General features: G+C 37.5%; 3 protein-coding genes across 3 annotated transcripts; 2 read left to right on the forward strand and 1 right to left on the reverse strand.

Annotated features, from left to right (window-relative positions):
* Positions 1-1,206: 1,206 nt before the first annotated feature.
* On the reverse strand, positions 1,207-4,331 carry LOC106057344 (uncharacterized). The gene is made up of 2 exons (XM_013214509.2): positions 4,269-4,331; positions 1,207-1,692 (listed from the first exon to the last, which is right to left on the reverse strand). Exons 1-2 carry the CDS (start codon positions 4,273-4,275, stop codon positions 1,274-1,276), a joined length of 426 nt encoding a protein of 141 aa, XP_013069963.1. The 5' UTR covers positions 4,276-4,331; the 3' UTR covers positions 1,207-1,273.
* Positions 4,332-5,163: 832 nt separating this feature from the next.
* On the forward strand, positions 5,164-12,307 carry LOC106057343 (uncharacterized). Its single transcript, XM_013214508.2, has 2 exons — positions 5,164-5,280; positions 11,808-12,307. Exons 1-2 carry the CDS (start codon positions 5,274-5,276, stop codon positions 12,179-12,181), a joined length of 381 nt encoding a protein of 126 aa, XP_013069962.1. The 5' UTR covers positions 5,164-5,273; the 3' UTR covers positions 12,182-12,307.
* A 3,508-nt stretch (positions 12,308-15,815) lies between these two features.
* LOC106057341 (uncharacterized) lies at positions 15,816-18,532 on the forward strand. Its single transcript, XM_013214506.2, has 2 exons — positions 15,816-15,964; positions 18,040-18,532. Exons 1-2 carry the CDS (start codon positions 15,958-15,960, stop codon positions 18,405-18,407), a joined length of 375 nt encoding a protein of 124 aa, XP_013069960.2. The 5' UTR covers positions 15,816-15,957; the 3' UTR covers positions 18,408-18,532.
* The last annotated feature ends 2,540 nt before the right edge of the window (positions 18,533-21,072 follow it).

Genomic DNA, 21,072 nt, shown 5'->3' on the forward strand with positions numbered 1-21,072 from the left:
TTTAGTAGATTATGTTCCACATTTAATAGTCTGTTCCCCCCCCCCCAAACAAATCAATAATAATTATGAGTGCTTATTAGTACGCATTAACTAAACATAATTAATGGATATTTTAAAAAAAATCTTTTTGAGGGGAAGAGGTACACTTACCTTTACCCTTTACCTATCCGTTAGTCTGTTGGACCGTTGGGGCACCATGCAAGATTCGTCGATCGTCTTTCTCCATTCCTCTTTGTCTTTTGCCTTAGTTAGGACCCTTAGGTACACTTTGCGTTACTAAAATTGTAGACGGGCCTAACAGTTACACGTCATATATTGTTACTACGGCCTTTAAATTTTTTTTTTAATACTTTATGTTAATACTTAATTTATTGGTTTATCATCCCTTAGAGTAGAGGCTATCCATACGGCTCTGGATCCCCTCTATCGACATGGGGAAAAGAATTTTATCTGTCTGAGATGGTTTCAAGCAAATGTATATAATGTTACCGTGAGGTCGGGGGTTAAAGAACCCTTTGAGGAAAGTTGAAATGAGCTGATGAGGCTATGTTTCATCTCTGCCAAATGCTATGTCGGCACCCCACCGAGAATCATTACTCATTACAAAGTTTATATTAACTCTGTCTGTCTGTCTGTCTGTCTGTTGCAAAGTTTGTAAACGTTATTTCTCACACACCCAATCTCGGATCAAGCTCGCATTTTGAATAATTATTTCTTTTACCTGACAACAGAAGAATCAATTTAAAAAAATTAACTAATTATGTTATTAGCTTTTGATAATAACTTTTTTGTTTGGTATCTCGAACAAGGGAAAGAAATGGTACTTGACTGAAGTGGTGGTATAAGCTGAATCATCCCCTTTATAGGTCGTCGTCCGAGGCCTGAATATGTGTTCCACAAACTACTGGAATAATTAACTGATGAATGGTTGTCTCTAAAAAAAAAAAGAAAGAAAGTGCTCCGCCAAATACTCAGAATGTGCGAAGTGTTCCTTGAAGGAAAAAAGTTTGGGAATCACTGCTCTATACAATTAAATGCCTTCTCTGTCGCCACGTTTTGAGACAGGTACATTAAGTTATTAAGATTTGAAACATCTTCCATCTTTTAGAGAAGGCTTTTACAAAAATTAAGAAAATGAAAGTTTATTAAATAGATTAATCAACATTTAAAACGAAAAATCTTATTTAAATTTCTTTTAATCAGGTAGAAACATTTTGTTATAGATCTACAATATTTTTTTGTCTAATGATTACACATAATATAATCTTAGTAGTTAACGCCCTGCCATAGATCCTAGGAATCCACTGACAAGAGAGGTAATTTGCTGTGGAGCCTGAGAAAGAAGTCCGACAGCGTTCGAGTAGCCGCACTTTGTTCCGCAGGTGACAATGCAGTTGGCATAGGAAGCCTCGCAGAATTCCACCTTCAAGAGATCTGATGGGTCCTCGCCCGAACATTTGTTCCATTCAGCCCCGCACTGGGCTCCGCAGCTGTCCACGCACCCACAGACAGCGCCACAAGCCATCTGGCAGAATTGGGACCCCGCTACGCACCAGGCGCTGAAATACTCGGGCAGCACGGTGGTTGCGTCGCAGACGAATTTCCCATTCTCGCAGACGGAGCCGCACAGATCTGTACACGGCGTTGAGCTGATCGTCTGCACAAGTGCAAAGGTCACCAGGAGAGTGATCGCTGGGAAATAAAAGACGAAAAAAAAATGTCCAATATGACTTATTAACTTAAACGCTATAAATCAATTTTGCAAAGGGTTGTAACTGTGTAATCTTCTAATTACCATGTTTTTTGTTAAAGGTGGGGGTACTTGTAGACATTGATTTCTTTTTAATAATTATTATAAAATACATTACTTATCTTCTTATCTTATATAATACAGACGTTAGGCCTACTTGGAAAAAGAAGATGATTACGTCTTACGCGTCATGCATTTAGTCATGCATATTAACCAGTGACCTATATTCTGCCAAGTCACTGGTTTTCCTGGCTAGCTCAGGCAACCCATTCCATGCTCTAATAGCACTATGGAAGAATGAGTAGGCCTATTTGTACAAATTTGTCCTAGCATATGGAACGAAAAATGTGCCTTTATTTTTGTGTCTTTCGGAGTATTTTATTAAAAAATTATTTTTTTTTTATTTGAAGATTATGGTTCAGTGTTTAAAGTATAATTGCTACTTTACTTTTAAGTCTTCTGTCCTGAAGGCTTTCTAAATTTAGTGATTCTACTGAAGGTGTTACTCTAGTCAAATGTGAATATTTTGTTTGTTATGGATCTCAATGCTCTATTTAGTGTCTGTTCCAGTTTCTTAATGTTTCTTGAGTTGATGGGTCCCAAACAGAAGATGCATATTCTGTTATTGGTCTAACTAACTACTTCAAAGCCTAGGCCTACATGGCGACAATGTTGCTTAAAGTTGGACTTGTCGAAGTTTTGTTACCGTTGTGGTGTTACTGCAACCACGAGCTAATATTCACTGTCGCTAAGTCGCTTTTAGTTTCTACATTAATTTATAATTTTTATTAATAATTAAGCTTTTCTTCGAGTCCGAAGTCATTGGTTAATATGCATGACTAAATGCATGACGCGTAGGACGTAATCATCTTCTTTTTTGAAGTAACGTCTGTATTATATAAGATAAGATAAGATTAATGAGAAGTACGTTTTACGTGGCTACGAAGTCCTAGATGCGACCTTCACATTTTGTCACATCCAGCGCAGAAATTGGCTTTATGCCAGTTAACGTAGAGCTCATTTATAAACAGATTTGTTTATTTATTTATTTATTGATGAATGATGATATAGCGCATAACAACCCTCCACACTTATCGAAAGTGTAATGATCATCATGCATATTTATCCTAAAATAACCTTTAATGATTTATTAGTAAATTGTTAGTTAATATTTGTTCTTAACTGCGTGTTTTTTTTTTTTTAATGTATCAAGGTGGTTTGTAACTTTACAGGCAGCTAAAAAAAAAAAAGGCAAACTATTCTAAAACAAAATAACGCTAGTGATGCATTTGATTATTTTTGGCATGAATGACAAGACATGAAACAATAAAACAATTAATCGATTGGTCAATAATTATTTACAGGTAATTAGTTATTTTGTTTGATACCAACAAAGGAAATTAATCCTTCAGTATTTTGAGCGTAAATGCTACATAAAAATGTTGGGTATCAGATACCAGAAGACAAATGAGTTTGTACTGTTACAAGTCAACACTATTGAGTGACAAAAGGGCATAGGAAGAACTCCTCAATACTGTGAAGAGAGGAAAGCTGAGCTTGTTTGGTCTTATTGTAAGACATGACTCACTGTCAAAAGTCATACCTCAAGGTACAGTGGAGGGAGCACGAAGAGAGAGTCGTCCAGAGAAAAGCTGAAAGAATGGACCTGCCTCTCTCTTAATATCCGCTAAGAACAGCAGCTGACTGGAAAAGCGGAGGGGATTTTGTTACACGAACTGTCACAGCATCCCTACGACGAAAGTCAAGGGACAGGTGAGAGAGATTCACAGTTACGTCTAAATATGTAGGGTTTCGTCCACTTAGATCAGGGGTTCTCAACCTGTGGGTCGCCACCCCCTTGGGGGTCGATTGACGATTTGTCAGGGGTCGCCTAAGACCATCGAAAATATGGATTGTTATTGTCTATTCTTCTATTGCTGTGTGTGTGTGGGGGGGGGTCGCGGCAGAGTGGTGGATTGTAAAAAGGGTCGCCAAGCTTAAAAGGTTGAGAACCGCTGACTTAGATAATTCAAAACTTTATTTCTCCCACACCCATTCTCTGATCAATTTGAAACTTTAAATAATTATTTATTTTAGCCTATTTATAGAGATGTGAGTCAATAAAAAAAAACAATTAGCCAATTAATTATTGGTAATTATTTTGTTTGATATCGAATAAAAACCATAACTTCTACATTATTGAGAGATATAGTTGTAGGTTATTTTTTTATATTTTTCTTGTTAACTCTTTGTACTCAACGAACCCGATAATGTTTAAATGTCCATGAATTATTTATTAACGTTTCGTTATATTTCAGAGATACCGCCAGTAGAAGTTAGGCCTATTATTTGATCTATACAATCTTATATAAATTTAAAGTTATATAAGAATTATATAAATTAAAAGAAAGTAAGAGTCTGGATTTTATATTGTTCATTGTTGAAGTTTGTATTCTTAAAAAATCAAATAAATAAAATAAGACAATAAAAAAAAATATCACATTGTCTGCTTACTTACATTTCATGATGTTCTTTTGAAGAGAATGTAACCCAAGGGAGAATACCAAACGATAGCTTACTTCACTTTAGATCTACCCAGATTGTCTAGCGGTACAGTTTTTATAGTAAAGTAGGCATACTGTTGGAATGATGGAGAATCGACTGAAACTCAATACCCTAAACACTAAAGCTCATTAGTATTCATGTATTAGACCTGACACTATTTTGTGTCATTAAGAGAAAAAAAAAAGATAGGTCAGCATTTTTTAATTAGGTGACTTTTTGCATATATTATGCAAATTGTGATGAACAAACATAAGCAGTTCTGGATTTACCTACATTGATATTTTGGTTATCCATTGAATTACCTCATGGTATCATGAACAGTGTCGTCTGCCCCCCCCCCTCCACCCCCATACTTATCCCAGTGTCTAGTGACCACAAACACACACATTTTCATTTTTTTTTTATTGGTTGACTATTGTGTTGGACATATGCTAGCCTCGTTATAAATAGCTTTGAAATAGACAGTCTTTATTTAACTATGCCTCTTAAATCTTTTCAAATTGTGATACCTGGTCACGTGGTATGCTCTCTGGACTGTCATCTCGATGGCCGCCATCCTCTACGTCCTGCGGGAGGTTTGGGATAGGATGTAATAATATTCAATTCTGAAAGAACATCCTAAACCTGTAAAACAAACGAAACATTCAATCTACACGAATTGCGCTACTTAAAATGATAAAGATTCAATGTTTCTGCTTATTTAGAACGGATACGCCACTGCATCAGCCTTGTAATTATTTTAATGATTAGTCCTTCTTTGAGATCTACCACCGGATTTGGTTTCAGTGAATTTTAACACCTCTGAGTTAAGTGCGACTCGTCATTCTTCATGGCTCAGCAAGGACCAAAAAAACATACCATCTGGCAATTCTTTCGGTCACTGACACTATAAATATTTGATACGAAAAACGTGAATGAACACGCCAGTGCCTCACAAAAACTTAAAGCCAAATCTAAAATGAGAGGTAAGACAATTTTTTTTTATATCCAACAAAACTATCATATATTTTAAGGGATGTGCAAAAACTATTAGCTGTAGAACTATTTCTTGATAGGTGTATTTATTTTTAAACTATAGTGTGTTTTTTTTCATTTACTTGTTTCTTCTGGAGGAGCCTCTATGTTACTTTCTACGAGGTAGTCTACTTCTTTTTCTAGCCAGATTTTTGCTGCAGAGTTGCAGGCTCTTTTGCAGACGAGGTAGGCTACAAACAAGCTCCACGCTCGATTATCAATAGTCAATAATCTTATCTTGTTTAATTCATTACAGTTCGTTGATACATATAGATGATAGGGTTTGTTTATTCTCTAAACTCCGAAATCAAAGCTTAAAACTTTTAGCTGAACAAATGGCCAGAATAGTCTACAACAGCACTTGCAAAACTCAAAATAATCTGGACAGACAAAGGCTTAGCCCTTGACCCTAAATCAGACATGTGCTCCCTGGTCACGGCCACATTCTTATATGCATGCGAATCTTGGACGCTGACCACAGATCTCGAGAAGAGGATCCTAGCAATGGAACTAAGATGCTACAGAAAGATCTTAGGTGTCCACTTACAAACTTACATCACGAATGAAAAGATAAGAAAAAGGATTAATACAGCACTGGACGCCATGATGACCTGATAACCTCAAAAAAACGTCTACTCAAACACTATTGCCACATTACAAGGCACTCAGGGCTCGCAAAGACCTTCCTACCAGGAAGAAGAAGGGGAGGACACAGAAAGCGATGGGAAGACAACATTAAAGAATGGACAGGCCTGTCAGTAAATGAAATTCTATTCAAGACAAAGAACAGAGAGGAATGGATAAAGACGGTTGACTGTTCTTGTATGGTGCCCCAACGGTCCAACAGACTAAGGAATAGGTGAAGGTGATTGTTATATAGAGGTCTAGCTGCAAAAGAAAATTAAACTATATATACATCTGAAAAAGAAATCATAGAAAATTTTACGATACATTTTTTTTTTCCAAATTAGTTTTCCTTTTATCGAGGATTTACACGATCTTGAGTTACACGATCTAGATAGGATGTAGACTTACACGATCTTGAGTTACACGATCTAGATAGGATCTAGATTTACACGATCTTGAGTTACACGATCTAGATAGGATCTAGATTTACACGATCTTGAGTTACACGATCTAGATAGGATCTAGACTTACACGATCTTGAGTTACACGATCTAGATAGGATGTAGACTTACACGATCTTGAGTTACACGATCTAGATAGGATGTAGATTTACACGATCTTGAGTTACACGATCTAGATAGGATCTAGATTTACACGATCTTGAGTTACACGATCTAGATAGGATCTAGACTTACACGATCTTGAGTTACACGATCTAGATAGGATGTAGATTTACACGATCTTGAGTTACACGATCTAGATAGGATGTAGATTTACACGATCTTGAGTTACACGATCTAGATAGGATCTAGACTTACACGATCTTGAGTTACACGATCTAGATAGGATATAGATTTACACGATCTTGAGTTACACGATCTAGATAGGATGTAGACTTACACGATCTTGAGTTACACGATCTAGATAGGATCTAGATTTACACGATCTTGAGTTACACGATCTAGATAGGATCTAGATTTACACGATCTTGAGTTACACGATCTAGATAGGATCTAGACTTACACGATCTTGAGTTACACGATCTAGATAGGATCTAGATTTACACGATCTTGAGTTACACGATCTAGATAGGATGTAGATTTACACGATCTTGAGTTACACGATCTAGATAGGATGTAGATTTACACGATCTTGAGTTACACGATCTAGATAGGATCTAGATTTACACGATCTTGAGTTACACGATCTAGATAGGATGTAGATTTACACGATCTTGAGTTACACGATCTAGATAGGATCTAGACTTACACGATCTTGAGTTACACGATCTAGATAGGATGTAGATTTACACGATCTTGAGTTACACGATCTAGATAGGATCTAGACTTACACGATCTTGAGTTACACGATCTAGATAGGATGTAGATTTACACGATCTTGAGTTACACGATCTAGATAGGATGTAGATTTACACGATCTTGAGTTACACGATCTAGATAGGATGTAGATTTACACGATCTTGAGTTACACGATCTAGATAGGATCTAGACTTACACGATCTTGAGTTACACGATCTAGATAGGATGTAGACTTACACGATCTTGAGTTACACGATCTAGATAGGATCTAGACTTACACGATCTTGAGTTACACGATCTAGATAGGATGTAGATTTACACGATCTTGAGTTACACGATCTAGATAGGATCAAGACTTACACGATCTTGAGTTACACGATCTAGATAGGATGTAGATTTACACGATCTTGAGTTACACGATCTAGATAGGATGTAGATTTACACGATCTTGAGTTACACGATCTAGATAGGATGTAGATTTACACGATCTTGAGTTACACGATCTAGATAGGATGTAGATTTACACGATCTTGAGTTACACGATCTAGATAGGATCTAGACTTACACGATCTTGAGTTACACGATCTAGATAGGATCTAGACTTACACGATCTTGAGTTACACGATCTAGATAGGATGTAGATTTACACGATCTTGAGTTACACGATCTAGATAGGATGTAGATTTACACGATCTTGAGTTACACGATCTAGATAGGATCTAGATTTACACGATCTTGAGTTACACGATCTAGATAGGATCTAGATTTACACGATCTTGAGTTACACGATCTAGATAGGATCTAGACTTACACGATCTTGAGTTACACGATCTAGATAGGATGTAGATTTACACGATCTTGAGTTACACGATCTAGATAGGATGTAGATTTACACGATCTTGAGTTACACGATCTAGATAGGATCTAGATTTACACGATCTTGAGTTACACGATCTAGATAGGATCTAGACTTACACGATCTTGAGTTACACGATCTAGATAGGATCTAGACTTACACGATCTTGAGTTACACGATCTAGATAGGATGTAGATTTACACGATCTTGAGTTACACGATCTAGATAGGATGTAGATTTACACGATCTTGAGTTACACGATCTAGATAGGATCTAGATTTACACGATCTTGAGTTACACGATCTAGATAGGATGTAGATTTACACGATCTTGAGTTACACGATCTAGATAGGATCTAGATTTACACGATCTTGAGTTACACGATCTAGATAGGATCTAGACTTACACGATCTTGAGTTACACGATCTAGATAGGATCTAGATTTACACGATCTTGAGTTACACGATCTAGATAGGATCTAGATTTACACGATCTTGAGTTACACGATCTAGATAGGATCTAGATTTACACGATCTTGAGTTACACGATCTAGATAGGATCTAGACTTACACGATCTTGAGTTACACGATCTAGATAGGATGTAGATTTACACGATCTTGAGTTACACGATCTAGATAGGATGTAGATTTACACGATCTTGAGTTACACGATCTAGATAGGATCTAGACTTACACGATCTTGAGTTACACGATCTAGATAGGATGTAGATTTACACGATCTTGAGTTACACGATCTAGATAGGATGTAGATTTACACGATCTTGAGTTACACGATCTAGATAGGATCTAGACTTACACGATCTTGAGTTACACGATCTAGATAGGATCTAGATTTACACGATCTTGAGTTACACGATCTAGATAGGATCTAGATTTACACGATCTTGAGTTACACGATCTAGATAGGATGTAGATTTACACGATCTTGAGTTACACGATCTAGATAGGATCTAGACTTACACGATCTTGAGTTACACGATCTAGATAGGATGTAGATTTACACGATCTTGAGTTACACGATCTAGATAGGATCTAGATTTACACGATCTTGAGTTACACGATCTAGATAGGATCTAGACTTACACGATCTTGAGTTACACGATCTAGATAGGATCTAGATTTACACGATCTTGAGTTACACGATCTAGATAGGATCTAGATTTACACGATCTTGAGTTACACGATCTAGATAGGATGTAGATTTACACGATCTTGAGTTACACGATCTAGATAGGATGTAGATTTACACGATCTTGAGTTACACGATCTAGATAGGATGTAGATTTACACGATCTTGAGTTACACGATCTAGATAGGATCTAGACTTACACGATCTTGAGTTACACGATCTAGATAGGATCTAGACTTACACGATCTTGAGTTACACGATCTAGATAGGATCTAGACTTACACGATCTTGAGTTACACGATCTAGATAGGATGTAGATTTACACGATCTTGAGTTACACGATCTAGATAGGATCTAGACTTACACGATCTTGAGTTACACGATCTAGATAGGATCTAGACTTACACGATCTTGAGTTACACGATCTAGATAGGATCTAGATTTACACGATCTTGAGTTACACGATCTAGATAGGATGTAGATTTACACGATCTTGAGTTACACGATCTAGATAGGATCTAGACTTACACGATCTTGAGTTACACGATCTAGATAGGATCTAGATTTACACGATCTTGAGTTACACGATCTAGATAGGATCTAGATTTACACGATCTTGAGTTACACGATCTAGATAGGATGTAGATTTACACGATCTTGAGTTACACGATCTAGATAGGATGTAGATTTACACGATCTTGAGTTACACGATCTAGATAGGATCTAGACTTACACGATCTTGAGTTACACGATCTAGATAGGATCTAGATTTACACGATCTTGAGTTACACGATCTAGATAGGATCTAGATTTACACGATCTTGAGTTACACGATCTAGATAGGATCTAGACTTACACGATCTTGAGTTACACGATCTAGATAGGATCTAGACTTACACGATCTTGAGTTACACGATCTAGATAGGATCTAGACTTACACGATCTTGAGTTACACGATCTAGATAGGATCTAGACTTACACGATCTTGAGTTACACGATCTAGATAGGATCTAGATTTACACGATCTTGAGTTACACGATCTAGATAGGATCTAGATTTACACGATCTTGAGTTACACGATCTAGATAGGATCTAGATTTACACGATCTTGAGTTACACGATCTAGATAGGATCTAGATTTACACGATCTTGAGTTACACGATCTAGATAGGATCTAGATTTACACGATCTTGAGTTACACGATCTAGATAGGATCTAGATTTACACGATCTTGAGTTACACGATCTAGATAGGATCTAGATTTACACGATCTTGAGTTACACGATCTAGATAGGATGTAGATTTACACGATCTTGAGTTACACGATCTAGATAGGATCTAGATTTACACGATCTTGAGTTACACGATCTAGATAGGATCTAGATTTACACGATCTTGAGTTACACGATCTAGATAGGATCTAGATTTACACGATCTTGAGTTACACGATCTAGATAGGATCTAGATTTACACGATCTTGAGTTACACGATCTAGATAGGATCTATATTTACACGATCTTGAGTTACACGATCTAGATAGGATGTAGATTTACACGATCTTGAGTTACACGATCTAGATAGGATCTAGATTTACACGATCAAGATACAATCTAGATTTACACGATCTAGATACAATCTAGATTTACACGATCTAGGTTTACGAGGTCTAGTAGCATAGAAAAAGAAGAGAAAGCAATATGAAGGGATATAAAGATTGTAAAGAAAAGAGTCAGTTGTTCTTCTACTTGAGTTTTTGTCTTGTGCTTTTGATAACCTTCCTTCCACCCTTTGCAATGGAGAAAGTGCGAGATTATAATAGGAACTGAAAGAAAGCGAAACCCAAAATAAACTTCTTTCATAAAAGGATAATATATTTCTACACTTAAGTTTCAATGTTTCGGGCGCTATATACCAGGTTTACATAGTCGGGCTGTTATATATATATATATATATAACATACTGTTACGATCTTGTCTATCTGGCCTTCTGTAAACACTGCTAAACAACACAACAGCACATCTAACACAAGAACTTGACAACAAGTCTCAATAAACAAGGTGGCGGTTTATTTACAATTACATCAACAACAGCCAATAAACACAATTGGCTACACTAACTTCAAATGCTTTGCTACACAACAGAACTGCCTAACTGATCACTACAAGTCTCTCTAGCTCGTGCAGCTACATTTTCGAGGACTCACTTCGTAGCACACAGTCCTTACTGCTTGCTGTCCTGGAATCTACTGACTCCATTCTAACTCGCTCTGTCTCTGGTCCGTGAAGGCTCTCGTCACATGACCACAGCACGGGCCATATTTGCGTGTATAAGCAGTGCTGTCCCTTGTTCAACAGCCGTTGACCTGTGTGATTTGCCTTAGTCTCGTGAGTCAGTAGGTCACACACACATTAACCCTTTCAGTCCGCCACTAGGGTTATAACAATACAAACTAGCTGAAAAATAAACGCCCTTACGATTTATACATTTATACTAAGCGCAATTTTTAATATGTATTTTATTTCTGCAGCCTTCATCACACTTATCCTCGTAGCCTATATTGCTGCTGACGTCAGCGCAGAAGGAACTTGTTCCAAGTCCTGCAAAGCTGTCTGTGCCATCAACAAGCAGGTCTGCGAGCTCACTGGCCTTCTGGGGCCCCTCTGCGAAGCAGGCTCCGGTTTCTGCACCAAGTCCTGCGGCCTGAACTGTGCCTGCATAGACCTCTGCCAGGATCAGTGCGGCGCGGAGCTACAAAAGTGCAAATCGGAAAACGCCAACGGACTCCTGTCCTCTGTCACGTGTCTGGGCAAGTTCAACCAATGCGCTGCCGTCTGCGGGACCCAGTGTGCTTCCAACGCTGCCAGCGGCATTCTGAACCAAATCAGCAGTTTATTACCGTGAAATTAACTCACGTTAATAAAATATAAATTAAAACAGAAGAAGGAAATGACGCAGACTTTTATTTGTATAAGAGCGGCGAAGAGATAATGAAAGAAACGAGCTAATAAAAAAATATTTTAAAATTAATTGTTCTTTTTTTTATGTTCAGCTGAATACTTTGAATTGCTTGTTGGTGTTAACCTTCGCTTCAGTATTTAATATTATGATGATATATTAGATCGTGCACCCTTCTTTTTTATTTCTGCGCTTGTTAATTATGCTGAGAGTTGATGATAAAACTCTTAGAACTCTAGGAGTTTCTAGACCTATGGAAGCTTGCCCTCCATCTACCTGTCTGAACAAACACCTGTCTGAACATACATCTGTCTGGACAAAAAACCGTCTGAACAAACACCTGTCTGAACAAACATCTGTCTGAACAAATAGCTGTCTGAGCAAACACCTGTCTGAACAAACACCTGTCTGAACAAACAACCGTCTGGACAAACACCTGTCTGAACAAACAGCTGTCTGGACAAACAACCGTCTGAACAAACATCTGTCTGAACAAACACCTGTCTGAACAAACATCTGTCTGAACAAACACCTGTCTGAACAAACATCTGTCTGAACAAACACCTGTCTGAACAAACAGCTGTCTGGACAAACAACCGTCTGAACAAACAGCTGTCTGGACAAACAACCGTCTGAACAAACACCTGTCTGAACAAACAGCCGTCTGAGCAAACACCTGTCTGAACAAACACCTGTCTGAGCAAACACCTGTCTGAAGGGAGATAACGTTTAGTGTGGCTACATCTGAACGAAGTTTTTCAAAACTAAAGTTGATCAAAAGATTACGTGCGAACAGAACTCACGAATTTGGCGCTTTCATAGGCCCCGCGCTCATTCTAGGTGTAATTATTAAATAGCAGAATACGAACAAGTCGTAGAAATCTCCTGAATTTATTAAAATCTCCTGAATTTATTAAAATCTCCTGAAAACTCATAAAAAATCTCCTGAAAACTCATAAAAAATCTCCTGAAAAATAGTCAAAATTGTCATTTGTGGGCCTTTCATTTGCGGAAAACGCCAATCCTACGCGCGATAAAAGAAAAAAGGCATTGTCAGCTTTCATGTAATAAAATGTAACAATCGGGCGAATTTTCACCTTAATCGGAAGTTACATTTCTTTATTTACTTTTATAGTCACTGGCATATAAATATGCCATAGGTTGCAAGGTTCGTAAATTAAAGTTAATTTGATCGCAATTTTGTTCATAGTAAAGAATAAATACAATTCAAAGTCGAATTTTTTTTTCTAATACAAAATCATAATTTTCACTTATTATCCTTATTCCCACCCAGACTAGTCCCCGCGCAATCAGTTTCGCATAGGGCCCCGCAATTGTTAGGACCGGCCCTGGCTTTCATAGTGAGAAAAAGTCGCCCAGCATGATCTCACTGCCTCACACGAGATATAATGTCTAGTACTTAATGATGCGACGACAAAAAAATATATAATTTATGTGGTGCATACTTTATAAACGTAGCAAATCTAGCAGGTACACCCCAGGTGCACTTCAGCTTAGGCTGTCAGGATACAACAATGTCGATATTTTATTTGGTTCGATTTGGGTACTTGACACCGCGTAATTCTCCTATTGCACGTACTCACAAGATTTTTATTTATCCAGTAGGCTGTCCAGTTTGAGTAGTTCATATACGGAATGAAATTATGTGTCTGCACCAAGAACTTAAGAGCGATCGGCAGGCTCAAGTAAATCAAATGTTTTGGAGTTCCCCGGGACTTTCGAACAAACACATGTCCCCACAGGGATTCCCAAACTACGACCCGCGAACCATCTCCGGCACGTAGCTCCCCCTTTCAGACCTTGTGGTCTATAGGGCAGGTGATGTAAAGGTAATCTGTTTCTGTGGCCTTCTGTTAACGAGGGTGTCATGTGACCAGCACAACGACCAACTGCCTTTACTTTTCCCCAACTAATGTCAGGTACCCATTAGGGTTAGGGTGAACACGTAGTGCGGTACTATCATGCCCTTTGAAATTTCTGTCCACAGTACATAGTAAAGATACAGTGCATCATGGTACCGCTGTACTAGATTTTGTTTTCTGTGACGCGACATATAACGTGTCCAAAACTTAATCGCCCTTCCTCCCCAGGTTAAAGGTTAAAAACTTTTGGCGACACTGGTTGAGCATTCTGTATCTAGATCTAGCATTTAAATGTTATTTAACTTTGGTTTGGCCAATAATAGAATATGCATCCTCTGTTTGGGACCCCTCAACTCAACAAAACATTAAGAAACTGGAACAGACACAAAATAGAGCAGTGAGAGTCATAACAAACGAATATCCACATGTGACTAGAGTAACACCTTTAGTAAGATCTCTAAATTTAGAAAGCCTTCAGGAGAGAAGACTTAAAAGTAAAGTAGCAATTATAGGCTACATAAAACACTGAACCATAATCTTCAAATAAAAAAAAAACAAAATAGAATAAAATAATCAGACAGACACATAAAAGTCACTATCATGATCTGCCAGTTTGTTTTTTTCTTCAATAGAATAGATGACATTACCGACAACACATAAGACATAAACGTTAGTTCACGGTTTACACAACAATTAAGGTTAACCTTCTTCTTCTTCTTCTTCTTCTAGCCAGCTTTATTGCTGCTGAGCTGTGAGCTCTTTTGCAGACTGTGCCAAGGAAAAAAAGTGTGTTGTTTTCTTCAGTTGTTCAGCACTGCCGTACAGGGTGTTGGTTATGTTGGGCTGTAGTGGAAGTAGGGTCTGCCTAAGGTGGATTAGGGAGGGGCATTCAAAGAGAATATGGTTTACGGTTAACATTGTTCAGAAACTGTCCAAACTTCACGGTCACTAGGTTGTCCATTGTCCTCTGTTGGAGACGAACGAAGTCCTTGATATTGGGATTCTTTCGGAAGGATCTTTTCTTATTTGCTATAGAAGCCCAAAGGTTCCAAGACATGTAAATGGTTTTGTTGGTGCGTTTACCTACAAGCTTGAATTCCAATTGTAACTGTACCACAAGGTGGGCTAATCAACACAACAAATGTCCCTAGACATTATTAAGTCTCACGCCATTGCATACAGGCTGAACTCTATTACTATGACCGCTTTCCCAAATCACTAGTAGAGAAACCTCCACAAGTTGACAGACAGGTCCCGGTTTCCAGATGTTAACTTTTCGACAACCCAAGATTGAGGCCCAATAGCAGTGCAGTGAGCCCATGAGGAATTTAGAGGACTGGATATAAGCTAAGATTAAGTATGCTTTTCAATCATTTTTTACATCTAGATACCCAGAACAAATAAAATAGGAATTATATCTCCCAGATATTAATTGGAAACAAACAATATCTGCGGTAGGTGCCCAACCAAATAAAAAATTGTATGAGGCCGGAATAACCAAAAAGAGGCATGAAGCCCACTCCCAAGAGGCGTTAGCCCAAAAAAAAAGAGGCATAAGCCAAGAAAAAAATATACATATTAACTATTATAAAAAAAATATTTTTTAAAAAGGGGCGAAATCTTGTCTTTAAGTATTTAGTGTTGGTTAACTCCCTTGTTTTTGTCAAAGAGGGAAAAGGATATTCAGTGCTTCTATTTTATGGCGTGTGAAGATCAGTTGACAAAAATAAAGAGAAATCTGACAAGGTGGCAGCTGGTTGACCACTTGGAGAGACTGTATATATACTCCTTCAAAACCTCAAGTGGATAAGAAGATTAAGTGATCTGAAGACAATAATCATGAGATGTAAGTATATACGTATTTCACCTTTCATTATATTTTTAAATTTTTTTTATAGTTATAACAATTATTGTATTGAGTTAGACTTCTGATTAACACTCTGTGTCTCTGCATGTGCATCTATGTGTCTAGGTATCTATGTGTGTTTCTGTGTGTGTCTCTAAATCCGTGTGTAATTATGTGTGTGTCTCTGTATTTATTTGTTTTTCTGTGTGTCTCTGTATATATGTGTGTTTCTTTGTGTGTCTCTGTATCTATGTGTGTTTCTTTGTGTGTCTCTGTATCTATGTGTGATTCTGTTAGTGTCTCTGTATCTATGTGTGTTTCTGTGTGTGTGTCTCTGTATCTATGTGTGATTCTGTTAGTGTCTCTGTATCTATGTGTGTTTCTGTGTGTGTGTCTATGTATCTATGTGTGTTTCTTTGTGTGTCTCTGTATCTATGTGTGTTTCTGTATGTGTCTATGTATCTATGTGTGTTTCCGTGTGTCTCTGTATCTATGTGTGATTCTGTGTATGTGTCTGTATCTATGTCTGATTCTGTGTGTGTCTTTGTATCTATGTGATTTTCTGTGTGTCTCTGTATCTATGTGTGTCTCTCTCTATCTATGTGTGTTTCTGTGTGTCTCTCTATCTATGTGTGTTTCTGTGTGTCTCTGTATCTATGTGTGTCTCTCTATCTATGTGTGTTTCTGTGTGTCTCTGTATCTATGTGTGTTTCTGTGTGTCTCTCTATCTATGTGTGTTTCTGTGTGTCTCTGTATCTATGTGTGTCTCTCTATTTATGTGTGTTTCTGTGTGTCTCTGTATCTATGTGTGTCTATCTATCTATGTGTGTTTCTGTGTGTCTCTGTATCTATGTGTGTCTCTCTATCTCTGTGTGTTTCTGTGTGTCTCTCTATCTATGTGTGTTTCTGTGTGTCTCTCTATCTATGTGTGTTTCTGTGTGTGTCTGTATACATGCGAGTTTTTTGTGTGTCTGTGTATCTATGCATGTTTCTGTCTGTGTCTCTGAATCTATGTGTGTTTCCGTGTGTGTCTATGTATCTACGTGTGATTCTGTGTATCTGTATGTGTGTGAGTGTCTGTGTCATCCTACATCTCTGTGGATGTGTGTGCAGTGATGGCACTAATGTTGTTGTTGGTATATTTCGGAAGTTAAAAGAATGACTTCCACCGAATAAATTGCACTACATCTATTGGTGGCTATACATTTGGGCCGGGTGTGGGGGGGGGGGGGGGGCTGTTTATTCTTTCTTCACTTCCCTAGCTCTACCACAGCTCACAGTGGTGCATGATGACACAGTAGTGCATGATGACACAGTAGTGCATGATGACACCGCAGACTGCACAATATCTTCACCTTCACAATCAACTATCCTTTAGTCCCGTGTTTCCCAAACTGTGTTCCGCGGAACCCTGGTGTTCCGCGAGTCCTGAATAGGTGTTCCGCGAACTGCTGGAATAATTAACTAGTAGGCCACCACGTGAATTAATCTCTCTAAAAAAAAAGTATACAAAGTGTTTCTTTAAATACATTGAATCTGCGAAGTGTTCCGTTAAGGAAAAAGTTTTGGGAACCACTGTCTTAGTCTTTTGAACCGTTGGGGCACAACACACTATCTGTCGATCGTCATTCAAAAGTCCTGGGAATACGGTAAAAAAAAATTATTGCACGGGTCGGGGTTTGAAAGGGAGCTCCAACAAACACGTCACTAACCGTCACGCCGTTCAGTTTAATAAATTGCGTGTCCCACACGGCTAGCGTAGTACAATGAAGGAAACGAGGTGGGGGTCTCCGGTGTACTCAACCTTAGACCTCGTCAAGACACTGGAAATAGAGATGTGAAAAACAGACGTCTGCTTGGACCTCTCCCAAACAAAAGTATTGTTCAGTCAGGCCTGCGGAAGGGAGCTTTTGCTTTTATTTAACTGGCCTAGAGTTTCTAGAGCCTTTGTTATTATTTTTTATCATTATTTTATTATTATTAGATTTAATTAGATTGTTAGCACTACTTTTTATTTACACAATTTAAACATTATAATTTCCTACGTATAATTTTTATATTTCCTCTGGCGGCAGCCATTGTTTTGATTGCAGTTCTGGCTGCAGCCGTGAATGCTGCTGTTGGGTGCTCCGTTACTTCAAAGTTTTGCACTGCTTTGTGCGACACCGCCATTGATGCTTGCCCAATCAGTTTCCTGTGTAATTCAGCCTACGACGCCTGCATAGATGTGTGCGACGACAACTGCCCTTGCGTCAAGCCGTGTGCAACTGAATGCGATGCTGCCCTCGAGACCTGCAAAACCAGGGATGACGATACCTTGTCCACCGCCGTGTGCACTGTGACCTGGACTCGCTGTCTAGCGAAGTGTGAGATTGATTGTCTGGTGTCCAGTGTACCAGGATGGGTGAAGAAGTCGCTTTCAAAACTGCAGTCGCTGGGTTAAACTTGACCTATTTAGATGGTTTTAATTAAACATCAAACATTAAATGTATTATTTAAAAATGCAAATTCTACAAACTTAAGTTTTCACTTTATTTCAAAAGTACATTTAAGGGAGATAAATATATTAAAATACAATCGGTAGCGATTTTTAAATTAGTATGTAATGTAAAGAATACAGTTATATCGAAATATTTACATTTATAAATATATTTTTATAGATTCATGTTTTATTTTTAGGATTAGACATAATTAGAAAACTGATTTAAAGTTGTCTTGAACTGATTATCGTTCTTTACACTCCAAATGTGGACCAATATAAGTGGGCACAAAACAACTAAGCGTTAATTGTTTTTTTAAATTACAGAAACAAAACTAAAAGTAAATCCTCGAAACCACCAACACTCCTGTAATTACTATGACAGATTACTGGCTCTCAAATGTAGATTGTATGTGTGTCAATAAAAGATGTAATTCTTGATCTAATTGTTTCCTTTCTTTCTTTATTTTATTCAGAAAAAAAGTTTTAACTTTTAATTGTTAAGACTCTTTTGAGATCTTATCCAATACACACGTTAAGAAGACTCGTTCTTAAAAACAGAAACAAGACTTTAAGTTTACATTGTCATAATTATGCAGGGCACTATTTGTCATTGTTTAGGTGACTTAGGTCTCTTCAACTTAATATCAAAAATTAGATCGATTTTGGACAAAAAATATATATACAGGGTAAAGGCCTGACCCATTAATACAGAAATATGACATACCCACAGACCTATGTAATATATCTAGATGTTTAGGTCTATGGACCCAGCACTAACAAAATTAAAGTAACACAAAATGAATTAGCACTGATCTATATAGTACCTTAAAATTTGTTAAACCCTTCGTCAAAACAGCTTTTATTTTTTTTTAAAGTCTATTCGCAGTAAATCATTTGACTATTAATTTGGAGCAACATCCTTTGTCCTCTTATAATTTTTGCCTGGTCGAAATTAATGATCATTTCTCTAATTACGCCACGACCCAAGAGGAACCACTAGGCCTATATTAGTAATACATGGCCTAGCGGCCAAGGTGGAGACTGTTGTTGTATATCCCCAACTGCTCAACAAACGTGAATGTACAATGTACTTAAGCATTACAATTTAAGAGGCACGTTGATTTATTTCATTCTAAATCATTATCATTGCACTCTGGTCCAAACTCTTTGATAAACCTATTAGGGTGGGTATTTAGGAGAAGGCTTCCTTGCTGCTACATATCATCCCAAGTAAGATAAACAAGAACGTTGCCCAGACCTGACTTTGAACTTCGATATAAACCATTAACTCTTTCACTCCTAAGTGACGATACCATCGTTGATTTGACCACATTAAATTTTTTTTTTGTTTTATAAGCATTAACTTCTGTTCCATGAAAAGAGCACACATTCCCAATTAATTCTATACCAAATAATGTTTGTTATTAAAAAGGTATGGAAGTTTAATCATAGCAGGGAAGTGAACTATAAATGAGCAAAATGAAAAACTTTCTCTACGTAACTATTTACCACATTCTGGTGGAATCAACGCTGGTATCGTCAGTTAGGAGAGAAAGAGTTAATGAAAGCTATTGAGGAGAGAAAGAGTTAACAAATTTAAACCTTAGCTAATGCTTGGATAAGAGAGGGATGAAAAGTGTGTTGTGACTCCGCTCTTTCCATTCTGCAGCCGACAGCATTAAATGTTAAACACAAATCAAGTCTGTCTAACAAAAGTGTACATTCACACCAGACTCACTCATAATTTACATGTGACAAAGTTTATACCAGATTGTTCTTATTTAATGATTTGATTGCCAGGGGAACAAAAGAGTGTTTGTGTCTGTCTTTGCTATCGGTGTCTTGTATCTCTTTTGTGATGGTAAAATCACCAAAGGTTTGGTTTCTTATAGTTATAATGTTTTTTGTTTGGTGTAATGCACAAATTGTAAGACAAATTTCCTTATGGATAATAAAGATTATTATTATTATTATTATTATTAACCTATAAATTTTGTCTACGTGTCCAGGCAAGAAGCCTACATTGAAGAATCTGACTTTACACTCTTAGCCACTTCACAAAGTTAAGCAATGTATTCGAAAAGTTTCTATAGGCCTATCTCATAAACACGGTGTGTTCCATATGCTAGCAAAGTTGTACTATTGCCCCTTCTTCCCTACTGCAAATACATATATATTAAACATAAATAATCAGCAGCACCAGGGACCAAGTTTTTTAAATGAGAGAAAGTAGTGCTGCTGATTATGTTTAATATGTATGTATCATTATTTGTTTCAGCACCTAGCTTCACTGCTACATTTACGTTCCCTAGTGCTATTAGAGCATGGAATGGGTTGCCTGAGCTAGCCAGGAAAACCAGTGACTTGGCAGAATTTAAGTCATTGGTTAACATGCTTGATTAGATTGACCTAGGAACACGCGTAGGACGTAATCATCTTTTTTAATTAACGTCTGTATTTTATAAGATAAGAAATATATATGTGTGTGAAGTGACCTAAATCTAGATAATTGTTTTTTTTTTTTAATGACAGAGCAAACTGAGAATGGGCGTAGCTAGGAATATTCCATCGTTTGGGGGCCGGGGGGATTAACCTCTTTGGGGGCCCCTGCATTTTACGTAATATT

This window comes from Biomphalaria glabrata, chromosome 8 (genome assembly GCF_947242115.1).
Source record: "Biomphalaria glabrata chromosome 8, xgBioGlab47.1, whole genome shotgun sequence".
Classification (NCBI taxonomy): Eukaryota; Metazoa; Mollusca; class Gastropoda; family Planorbidae; genus Biomphalaria; species Biomphalaria glabrata.